The 12684-nt window shown below is 42.2% G+C and overlaps 1 protein-coding gene across 1 annotated transcript in view; it reads left to right on the top strand.

Annotated features, from left to right (window-relative positions):
• Nucleotides 1–12325: 12325 nt before the first annotated feature.
• The window catches only part of UBE2N (ubiquitin conjugating enzyme E2 N), a 42179-nt gene continuing 41820 nt past the window's right edge, over nt 12326–12684 (top strand). The window contains exon 1 of the mRNA XM_079142846.1: nt 12326–12492. Within this exon, the coding sequence (XP_078998972.1) occupies nt 12463–12492 (30 nt within the window). The 5' untranslated portion in view covers nt 12326–12462. The remainder of the gene's footprint in view (nt 12493–12684) is intronic.

The following is a 12684-nucleotide window of genomic DNA, read 5'->3' as shown; positions in this document are numbered from 1 at the left end:
AAATTATCAAGTGAATTCTGAGACTCCCATCTGCCTAAATTTGAGTCTTGATTCCTCCACTTCTTAACTATGTTATTTTGGGCAATTTATTTACTTAATATTTTTGAGTCTCAGTTTTTTCTTTGTGAGAGGTGGATAATAACGATGTTCTCTACTTCACAGTATAGTTGAGTGGATCAAAAAGCAGAAAGTACGTAAAACGCTTAGCCATGTACTTGGTATGTAGTAAGCATGCCATCCTAGCTAAAATTGTACTTTGTAAGTGCTTAATAAAAACTTGAATAATAAACTTTTATGAACATCTACCCCAAGGAGATATCTTATTTCTAAGGCATTAAAATAAAATCTTTCCCTTTTGACTATCAGGAATAATATAACAAATGTAATTAAAAATGAAAGTATATCTGGGTACAGCAGCTCATTCCTGTAATCCCAGTGGCTGGGAAGGCTGAGGCAGGAGGATTGTAAGTTCAAGACCAGCCTTAGCAACTGAGGGAGGCTCTAAGCAACATAGTGAGACCCTGTCTCAAAATAAAAAAGAGGGGCTGGGGAGATAGCTCAGTTGGTAGAGTGCTTGCCTTGCAAGCACAAGGCCCTGGGTTCAATTCCCCAGCACTGCAAAATAAATAAATTAATAAAAAAGAAGAAGGGCTGAGGATGTAGCTCAGTGGTAATGCACCTCTGGGTTCAATCCCTCATAACAAGAAAAAGAAAAAATAAGTTTAGTCTAAAATAAACAGTAATTATTTTTAACTTGAAGTTGGTGTATGTTAGGGTCCCTGCAGAAAACAGATGACATACTCAAGCTGGGATAATTCCAGAAGGGATGAGTGGTATACAAGGAAATCACAAGTCGCGGTAGTTAACCCCCACTGAGTTGCACCAGGTATTCCTTCATGTCCCCTCCAGGCCTGAAGAGACAGAGGCACTAGTTGCCAGACCCCTTGAGAGGAGCAGTAATCTTCAGATGAGGAACTTAGCCAGCATGAGGTGACCTTATGGGAGTACTTCAGAGAATATTTACCCTGACCTCTCCTTTCTTCCCCTCTCCTATGAATTAAGACTCAGTCCTACAAAACCGTCCTCCACATCAGATACCAATCTGAGACTTAGATATAAATATAAATACAGATGTAGTGTATGTGGATAATATATTCTCAAACCCACCCAACGGGACAATAGTATTATTAGGAGGCTTTGATAGGTTTGATTTACTTCAATAAATCAAACACACACATAATATTTGTTTATATGTATATGTAGAATATTCCATATATATGCTATGTATATTTTGTATTTAAGTACTTCATACTTTGTATCAGCCAGGAAGCCCCCAGAGAGAGAGTTGGGGGTGAGGAGGGAAGGGGGAGAGGACAAAAAATACCCTTCCAGTGCACACTCCCAGTGACCTATTTCCTCCAATTAGACCCTACCTCCTACAATTTCCACTGCCTCCCAATAATGTCATTAGCTTACGAAACCATCAGTGAATTAATCCACTGATGAGGTTAGAGCCCTTATGATCTAATCAGTTCCCCAAAGTCTCACCTCTGGACAGTATGGCACTGGGGACCAAACAGGGACCAAACCTTCAACACATGAGCCATCAAAGGATATTCCAGATCCAAACCATAAGAGTTGTCATGTTTCAATTTATATTTTAAATATATAAGAATTATTTGGGTACTTGAAGTATTTATCAGAAAATTGAAGAACTTGAAAAATGAATATATTAAATTTACAAATACAATTTTAAATTGGCACATGTATTTAATTTACTCCAGTAATATTGTAGTTGCTAGTCTTATAAATAGGTTAATAAGATTTATAAATTGAACTCGAAAGCTTAAGACTGACAAGACCTTAATCGTTGAAGTTTTCAATAAATTAAATTTTAATTAAAAACTAATCTGTGAATGCTGTCCTTGTGCAGGAAAACTGTCTCAAAGACACCAAAATGCATCAACTTATAGATGCTTTTGTTCTCATCTTTCAAAAATCACACCCAAGCAATGAGAACAGGAGTGGAAATCCGCCGAGACAGAAGGCACTTGACTTGGCAGAATAGCGCAAACTCAAGCCTGCAGATTGCACCAAGGCTTAGGAATTGCTGGTACCAAGTGTTTAGGAAGGCAGGTGAGGAGGAGGCTGAAGACTAAAGGAATGTCTGAAAGTTGGTATAAGGTGCAGCTCGACCTCAGACTTCTATACCCATCAGCCCACCCTAATCAGAAATGGGAATCTAAACCCAACAGGCTCAGGACTCAGGAACACCACACCTAGAAGAGGGTAGAGGACGTGCCCAACAAATGGAAATGAGTCCCCTGGTTGTCTCCCTTGCGCAGCTCCTGAATGCCAGATCTGTTTCTTACCCCCATGTCTTCCCACCTGACTCCTTTTCTGCTTAAGTTAGCCTGAGTCAGTTTCTATATCTGCAATCAAAAACCCTGACTAAAATAATATTTCACACATTATATGGCAATTTCATTGATATGTCTCTTTCCCCTGCCCATAGGGGTAGCTCCATGTCTGATTTTTGCTCATCATCGTTTTGCCTACAGAATCTGGTATAGTTCCTGTCACTTAGTGGGCACTCACTAAATGTTTATTGAATAACTGAATGGATGAAGCCTTCCTCATATCATAGTTACTCCTCACTTATACATACTCCTCACTGTATCTTATATAGCTCAGTTTCAGAACTTGTCACATCAAATTGAATTAATTTGTTTAAATGCATTTTCCCCATTAGAATAAAAGATCAAAGACTAATAGAATTTAAGATCACCCACCGCCTGCCAAGAAAGGATTTAAGATCGGAGTCTTAACCTTCATTAAAAAAAAAAAAAAAAAAAGGGCTGGGGATATAGCTCAGTTGGTAGAGTGCTTGCCTTGCAAGCTTAAGGCCCTGGGTTCAATTTCCAGCACCACCCAGCACTGCAAAAACAAACAAACAACAACAACAACAAAAAGAAATCACTTCCTAAGTAGGATCTAGGCCATACAGGCAGAGAATTAATGGAGGCAGGAAGGAGGGAACACATACCAGGCATTATGTTCCCACTGAATACACAGCAAAGAAGATGGGGCTCCATGTCTGAAAAGGGTGTACAGTGTGGCAAGGAAAATAGGTAACCATTATTAGAAGTGGACATTTGTTAGAACATCATGTACAAGGTGTTTTGAAGAAGATGGGAAGACTTCATGGAAGAAAATGAGAAACTAGCAGGCAATGAAGCTGGGAACTTCATTGTCAAAAGGTAGTAAAATGTGAAAATTATGGCATTAAAGAAAGTGCAGGTAAAACTTCAAAGGATAATCAAAGTCACAGTGAGGGGCTAGGGATGCAGCTCTGGTAGAGCACTTCTACAGTGTGTGTGAGGATCTGGGTTCAATCCCCAGCATTGCAAAACAACAAAGCAACAAGATTGTTCAGGCTGTGGTCAGGATTGCCTTTGAGTTGTGTTAGAAAGTCAGCAGTAGGTTAAAAAACTTGTCCTTTGGAAACCAAAGTCAGAGGCAAGTGGTTTTGTGATTAGAAAAGATTATGTTTCTAACTGGTGGACTGAACAATGAACTGGGTCTGCTTAGACTCTTCTGGTCTCCTCCTCCCCCATTCCCTCCCTAGTGCTGAGGACTGAACTCAGGTCCTCATGAATACTAAGCTGGCTCTGTACCACTGAGCTACACCCCGAGCCGAGCCCCTTCTGTATTTCTTTCTCTCCGATTCCCCACTCCTTCTCCTCTCCCCTTTCTCTGTCTCCTCCTCTTCCTCTACCTTTTCCTCCTCCATCTTCTCCTCCTCTTCCTTCTCATTTATCTCCGTCTTCTTCTGCTTGCCTTGTGCCCTCTCACATTCCCATTTGTTTTGCCCTGGGTTATGGGGCCTGCAGGTGTCTGGATGTGCTAAGTGACTGGGTGGCTATGTCTGCAATTAAAGGACTGTTGTGGGGAATATTGTCCAGCCAGAAGACTGCAGGTTTAGAGTTGTGTTCTCCGATCAGCTTTGTTGATAATGAAGGCAACATTGTGTTCTCCATCTATTGAATCTCCATCTATTGAATCTATTACCTGAAAGGTAATCTTTCAGCTTGTTATAATTTCAGAAGGGAAGAGTGGATGTTACTTATTCTTCCCCCTCCCAAAAACCTACAATCTGGAATACTGAACACTTGGGGGCCAACTTAAACCCCAAGGATCTAAGATATCTAACAACTGGACCAAGAGAATTTGACTGAGCAGGAAGACAGATACAGGTGTAGTTCAGAAGAGTTTAGAAAAACAGGGATAAGTAAAGTGTAAGTCCAGGTTGCTGATGCAACTGTTTTCTTTTTCTCAACTGGATCAGAGTATGATATTGACTTCCAAGTTTTTGACCCTTCAGTGATCCTGTTGTGGGGCGCAACTTAAGAACAGACCGATCACTACTGAGAAGTCCAAATTCGAGAGTCTTTATTAAGCTGGCCAGCTGACTGTCTCACACAATGCCCCAAAAAATGGCTATTGGGAGAACAGCCCCGACCACAGGGTTGTAGGGGTTCTTATACCAAAAATCACATTAATCATAAGTGTCTGTTGCTATGATTCGAAATTACACCTTGACATCATGAGATCATCGACAGAGAGGGAAGCGGGTCAAAATGACCCTTACCTAGGTACAAACTAAAGAATGGTTGCTAACATCCACACAATCACTGTTTACATAGTACATTGTTTAGGAGCAATAGGACTCAAAAGAGAGCAATTCTTTACTACATAAGAGTTGCCATTGTATATTATTAAACATGTCACACCAAGTAACTGATGATGGGCACAGAGGTGGGGTGTTCCCATGGGAGAAGCTTATTTCCTACATAATATGGAGTCTCAGAGCAAAATGGAGTCTGTTTAGTCATTTCCCTTAGAGTCTGGCCTAGAACATTCACATGGAGTCAGATCTGTCAGCCCATCACAATCCCTGAGCTACACAGATGCTCAAGGCCTGTGACGTGAACTCAGAAGGTCTTGGATTGGGCCCCTTCGCCTGTATGTGTAACAGCCTTTGAGTTAGAAAGCACTCCAAAGTTTGAAAACTCTGCTCTGGAGTATATCTGATCTCAAATGATTGTACTTAGAGGAAAACAAAGAGTTCGGAAACTTTTCCAACCATATTAGAACCAAGTGGACAGTTCCCTGCAGATAGTGACTCAGGACTGAGAAGGATAAGAGAAATAGATAGACCTTGAGAGGGACAGGCAATGGTGGGGGAAGAAGAAAGTTGAGGGGAGGGCACTGAGAACAAACCTGGGCAGGTATTCCAGGTGGCAGTTGATGGGAGCACAGCCTGGGCTGGGCACGCTGAGTATGCAGTCACAGGCGGAAGCCGAAAGCCATGACATACCAACAGTGCTGGGAACCTGAAAGGGTGGTGCACGGAGGCAGGGAAAAGAGCCCTGCTTTTACCTGCTCCTGCCAGGCTTCTGGCCAAATATTCTGAGTCATCATCCTCCGGAATCCTGTTTCCATTGGGAACTGGCTCAGAGGAAGAAGACATGTGTATGGGGAATACCTCTCCTTTTACCTCTGTAGGAACGTGATAGAATCAGCGAGGGACTTTATAGAATCACCCCAGTGGTACAGCACTTAAAGGTTCTCCCTGGGTGAGGTAGCATTCAAAACCACTTTTTAAAGCATAAAGCACTAAACAAAGGTAAGCCTTTATTACTCTGAATCTCCAGCCTTGTTTTTCCCACATCCTTCAATCTTGGGAATCATGCTCTTAGGCACAGCTGATGACTTACACACTGGCCTTGTGGTGGTTAACATGGTGCTCAGCTACTTACGTTGGAGGCCTCAATGTAAGGCAGCAGGCTTTTTTTTTTTTCTTTTACATCATTGTTCAGCCTTTTCTTCCTCCCCACCCACTGCCTGCCTGAGTCAGTATTCATGAACCCTCTCTCACAGATACTTCTGTCTGGATCGCCCACGAAACAGTTTCCCTACCTTGCAAGAAACAATAAGGGAACTTGTAAACAAATACTTCTGCATGATGACTCTTGCTTGTGAACTGAAACAAGGCCTCTATTAATGGTGACCGATATACCATTTTCCAAACTGATCTACTCTATTTTTGTCTTTGCAAAGGATGAGAAAGTTTGTAGAAAATCTTTGTTACTCTTTAGGAAGTCCAGCTGAAAATTTTGGTGATGAACATAAACATCCTGTGTTTCTGTAAGTGCTAGCTTAAGGATCATGAATCTGTGTGATGTTTATTTTTAGCCTGAATTCATGGATCAATTCCCTCGACAAATATTTTTTGAGAGCCCCCACATAGCAGATCCTGTGTTAGGGACACAGTGGGGACCAACGTGGAGGAGATCCCTGAGAGCTCAGGCATGAATGTCCTGACTTATTGACTGCAGAGTAAATAGTACTTATGCATGTGCTATGGTAGGACTGAAGTGGAAAACCTAGAATATTTGGGGTGGGGGTGGGGGAATAACAAGCAGGAGGCAGTAACAATAGGGTTCATGGGAGTGAGTTACGTAGAACAAGACTCCTTTAATTCCTCCAACACAGCCTGCATTCTAGCTTGCTCTTCTTCTACATCATATTGCAAAGGCACCTGCAGTTTGAGATTCAGAAGGAAGAGAGACAGGAAAGAAATAAGTAAGAATGAAGCATGACAAAGAGCTAAAAATATATATATATAGTAATTAGCTAAGAATTCTACCCAGCACTATTTAGTGTAGCAGAGCTGTCTGGCCACTGTAATCATTTACCCGGTACCATGAATTAGCACCTTTCTGCCGTTTTGAGTATATTATACTGTTCTTCAACGGCATTGAAAGAGCTCTTTTTAGAGTGGACTGTTGAAATTAGTAAATTGGATTAGCGAATTAATATTTTACATTTTGAATAGATTACATATTCATAAGGTTCAAAATTCAAAAGTTAGAGTAATGATGCTATTTTTTTTTTTCCTGGTACTGGGGACTGAACCCAGTGGTACTTTTACTGCTGAGCCATACCCCCATCCTTTTCTAAAAATGTTTTTTATTTTGAGACAGGGTCTCACTAAGTTGCCCAGGCTGGCCTCAAATTTGAGATCCTCCTGTCTCAGCCTCCAGAGTTGCTAGATTACAAGTGCAACTGAGGCTGACAGATGATAAATTTTGAGTCCCCTCCTAGAGCCCCAAGTATTAAAGGCTTGGTCCCCCCGCCATGGGTACATATTGGGAGGTGGGGAAGCTTGGAAGAGGTCAGGCCTAGTGGGATGTTTTCAGTCAGGGGGTACACCCTTGAAGGGAATATTGGGAGATGAGCCCTTCCTCTTCCCTAATGCCATGAGAAGAGCAGTTTCCTCTGTCGTGTGCTCCTATCATGATATACTGCCTCTCCACATGCCCTAAAGAAACAGGCCAACTGACCGTGGACTGAAACCTTCAAAACTGTGAACCAAAGTAGAACTTACCTCTTTTAAAGTTCATTATCATTATTTGGCCCAGTAACAGAAAGCTTACTAACACAATAGAGTTAAAACTCCCTTTTATCTCTGTTCTCCAGCTGCCCAATACATCTTCCCTGGATGAATGGATTAAATCTGTTTTTTAGGTATGCCTATTTTATCCATATTGTAGGGATATAGTAAATATGATTTTTTTTTTTTTTTTTTTTTTTTTGTACTAGGGATTGAACCTAAGGGTGCTGAGCCACGGAACCACATTACCAACTCTTTTTTATTTTTTCTTTCGAGCCAGTTTCTCACCAAGTTGCTGAGGCTAGCTTCAAACTCACAGCTCCTTGCCTCAGTCTCCCAAGTCTCTGGAATTACAGGCATGCACCACCATGCCCTGTGTAAATAAGATCCTTTAAAAAAATATACTTCTTAGGGCTGGGAATATAGCTCAAAATTACAGTGCTTGCTTAGTAGACATGGGTTCAAACTCTAGCACCAGGTGGCAGGAGAAGGCAACAATATCTGTGCAATCAAAAAACTAAATTTTATTGTGTATGTTTAAGGCATATAAATACCTATAGATACATGTACATAGTAAAAAGGTTCCTATAGTAAAACAAATGAATATATCCATGATCTCACATGGTTGACTCACATTTTTGTTTCATTTCTGTGGCAAATACAACTAAAACCTACTCATTTTAGTAGCATAAATCCCATAGACAGCACAATTTTATTATCTTCAGTCCTCATGTTGTACATTAGATCTCTAGACTTATTCATCCTAAATGCTGGCTACTTAGTATCCTCTGACTTATAACTTCTCCCCCACTGCTGTTTTGTTCTCTATCTCTATATAGGATATAGTAATGAGGCTTCTAGACCAGTCTTCTTAGTTGAGAATAAACCTCATCTCAGCCCTGTGGCAATCATCCATCTAGAATATATTCTGTGCTACAGGACTAACATGAACCTGAGATTTAGATTTTATTTTCCAGATGAATCTAGTGCGAGCAGTTCTCAAGGGGGAAAAGAATAGAGAAAATAATTAGAAGAAACATGACAAACATACATTTTAAAGTGTTAATATTCTAAGAGAATTTCATACCATCAAACAAATCTTTACCAAAGTTATACTGTCAAGCTTTAAAAATCTGATTTCCTAAAGAAAATTATACCTGTTTCTATCAAATTACAATATGACACTTACTAAGTGCTAAGTACTATTCCTAGTACTTTATATATTATGTCATTTCAACTTCGCAACTGCATGAAATTATATGTATTTTTTAGGTGAAGACAATTAAGGACAAACAACTTAAGTAAAATGTAGGTTTTCAAACCCAGGCTGAGGTTCCAGAATCCTTATTCTTAGTCTGCATGGTTGTCATTATCTGTTCTGATGGATAGCTAAAATAAAGCAATCAACAGTTCTTTGTTTCTACTTTTTTTTTTTTTTTTTTTGATTCTTGCTTTTCAAAAATCTTTTATTTTCAAATGTTAAGATACTGTCACAACAATGGCCTACACCTATAATTTGTTTCTGAGGAGGCCAAGGCAGGAGGATCACAAGTTTGAGGCCAGTCTGGGCAACTTAGTGAGACCTTGTTTCAGAATAAATACTAAAGCTGGATATGGTGACCCATGCCTGGAATCCCAGCAGCTCAGAAGGCTGGGGGCAGGAGGATCACAAGTTCGAAACCAGCTTCAGCAATTTAGCAAGGCCCTAAGCAACTTAGTGAGATCCTGACTCAAAATAAAAAACAAAAAGGGCCCTGGGGATATTATTCAATGGTTAAGTGCCCTTGGGTTCAATCCCTGGTACCAAAAATAAATAAATAAATAAATAAATAAATAAATAAACAAAAAATAAAAACAACATGAGTATAATAAATAAAAACCTAAAAGGTGAATGTAGCTTATTATTAGAACAGTTGTATGATACATTAGGTTTGATCCACAACACCACTTATACACACACACAAATGTTAAGATATATCAAAATAACCTATGATATTTAAATGAAGATTTTTAGGTTTGCTTACTGACCTAGAGAATTTACATCTCTGGGGGAGAGGCTCTGGAAATGTTTTTATTTTACCAGCACCCTGGGCAATGCAAAGATAAATGAATGTAAATATACTCTGACAAACGTTGTACATGTGGCCGTGTTTTCCAAAATTGGCTACAACTAAACCTTCCTTCACATATATTCTGCTAGTTTCTAGAATCTTGCCACTCTCCTTTCAAGGAGTGAACTCCATGTTTTCTACCCTTGAAACTGGGTGGGCTTTTGTTTGTTGCTGGTTGACCAATAGATTGCAATGATTGTGATGCTAATGTGACTTCACAGTTAGGTCAAAAGAGGCAATTCAGCTTCCACTTTTGCTTGCCATACCACTCACTCTTGGAACCCAGCCATCTCGCAGTGGAGAAGGCCATGATATGCCAGGAAAAAGTCCTCATGGAGATGGAATAGCAACCAGCAAGGACTTGCCAGACCTGTGAGGCATCCTGAAAGTGGATCTTCTGGCCCTTGTCAACTGCCCAGGCTGACACATTGTATTAGTCAGCCTTTTGTTGCTGGGACCAAAATACCCGACAAGAACAACTTATTTTGGCTCGTGGTTTTAGAGGTCTCAGTTGATGGTCAGCCTACTCCATTGCTCTGGGCCCCAAATGAGAGTCAGAAAGGAAAGTTGCTTAGCTTGTGTCAGCGGGGAGGGAGAGTGAGAGACAGAGACAGAGAGGGAATGAGGGAGAGGGAAAGAGAGACTGGGAAAAGATAACTTTTCAGGGCACACCCTCGGTGACCCACTTCCTTCAGCCACACCACACCTGCCTGCAGTTGCCACTCAGTAGTTCATGCAAATTATTAATCTATAAAAATGGATCATTCACCTGTCATGATCTAATAATTTCCCAAAGTCCTATCTTTGAACCTTACTGCTTTGGGAACCATGCTTTCAAGACAGTAAGTAGTTTGGGGGACACTCCAGACCTGAACCATAACACACAGCATGGAGCAGAGATGTATCTTCCTTTCCAAGCCCAACCCAAATTGCAAATTTGCATTCATATATATATTATCTATATATCCCTATATATATATATATATTTTTTTTTTTTTTTTTTTTTTGTACCAGGGATTGAACTCAGGGGCACTCAACCACTGAACCACATCCCCAGTCCTTTTTTGTATTTTATTTAGACAGGGTCTCACTGAGTTGCTTAGGGCCTCACTTTTGCTGAGGCTGACTTTGAACTCCTGATCCTCCTTCCTGCCTCGGCCTCCCAAGTGGCTGGGATTACAGGCTTGTGCAACTGTACCCAGCTAGATTTGCATACTTCTAAATCAACAGAGGCTCTGCCTTCTTTTCTAAGAAGGTGAGTTACCCTGGGTCCTTTCTAAAATATTCTGAAATTATCTTTGTCCAGTCATTAACTTTCTCAGATTCTTCTAGTCACAGAACAACCCATTTCAGACTTCTGGTTATGTGAAAGTCTCATTCTCAAATTCTCATTACCTTTGAGCCTTAGTTTTTCATTTTAAAGGCAATGGGAATAATAAAGCCTTCCTTGTATGATTCATAAATCAAATGAGATGATCCATGTAATCCTTTAGTATTGTACCCAGCTTGAAATGTTTCTCGTTATTCTTACTAGATTTCCTGTATTCACATTCCTAGTTTCTTTAATGCATCATTTTTTTTTTTTCTTTCTCACAGTACAGTACTATTTCATAGGCTATTTTCTATGCCTTGTATGCTCTCCCTGCCGGATATGGTAGATGTTTACTCATCATTCAGGCCTCTACTTCTTAAGATGCCTTCTCTGAATTCTAATGCAGTTAATAATAGTGTCTTGGAGGAACCTATATTATAGCTCTTAACACACTGGATTGTAATTAAATACATGTCTTTCTCTTACACTGGACGGCATGGTCAGCCTTTTCTTTTTTGTATTCTCAGCCCCTAACAGAGTATCTGGCACATCTTCGTTCATTCATTCACCATCTATTTTCTGTGTTATTATTGTAGGAGACCTTCTGGTTAAGTAGTTAAGGCCCATGTCTAGGAACAAAACACCTCCACTTTCTTCTGCTACAATCTTGTAAAAAGTTTTCTTTCTAAACCTCATTTTAAAATGGAGGCAATACCTTCTTGAGGTTGCTGTAAAGATGAAGTAAAATACTTGCAAACAGTAAAATGCCTAGCAAGTGACAATGCCTAACAGTAAAATGCTTTCCCCAGTCCCCGTTTCGGGCACCCTCATTCTAATCCTCCTTTTGGGTAGAAGGGGTAGTCCCTCTGCGTTCATCTCCCCTTGGTTATTTGCCAAGTTGGCATTTCTACATCTCAACTGCTAGGTCCAAGCGTTCAGAAGTCGTTTCATCTTCCTGAGTCTAACTCGCTCTAAACCCTTTTTCCTTTAGCCTACCCAGAGGTCGAGTTTATGCGCAATTAAACATCAAGATTCCCTCGCCAAGATGTAGCTAACTAGGGAGACCCATGCGGAGAAGCTTTGCTATCGAGTGTGCGTCTCAGCAGCAACACCCGGGCGGCGGCAATGCAGGCAAGCTGAATGAGCGATGGAACGAGTGAATGGGCTACGTCGGAGGCCCGGCCTCTGTTACGTCGTCCACCGGCGCGGGCGTGGCCCCGCATAAGGGGCTTGCGGGAGCTAGTAGCTCAGTCTCATCGTCGCGCCGCAGGCTCGGCTGCGGGGGCCGGAGCTCCGCGCCGCCCCGCCTCCCCCAAGTCCCTGCCCCACCGCGGCGCGTCACTTCCGCCACCCCCAGCTGGGGTAGGGGCGGGGAGCGCGGGGGAGGGGGCCAGGTCCGGGGGAAACCCGCCCGAACCCGCGCCCGAGCAGGGACTACATTTCCCGAGGGGCCTCGGCGGCGGCGGCGGCGGCGGCGGGCGCGGCAACGTCCCCCGGAAGTGGAGCCCGGGACTTCCACTCGTGCGTGAGGCGAGCGGAGCCGGAGACGAAACCAGAGGCCGAACTCGGGATCTGACAAGATGGCCGGGCTGCCCCGCAGGATCATCAAGGTAACCGCCAGGCCGGTCTCCGGCTTTTCATTCTGCTTGGGTCCGCCGGCGCAGCGTGGCGTGGCGTGGCGTGTGGCCCTTGGCTTTCTCCGGCTCGCGGCCCTCGCTGAGAGGCCCGAGGCAACGCGGCCAGGGTCTGGCCGCCGCGGCGAGGGAAGTCGGGCGCTGGGGAGGGGGCGCTGGGGAGACTTC

The sequence above is a fragment of the Sciurus vulgaris genome (genome assembly GCF_902686455.1).
Source record: "Sciurus vulgaris genome assembly, chromosome: 5".
Lineage (NCBI taxonomy): Eukaryota > Metazoa > Chordata > Mammalia > Rodentia > Sciuridae > Sciurus > Sciurus vulgaris.
This window is presented reverse-complemented; position numbering and strand designations above follow the sequence as displayed.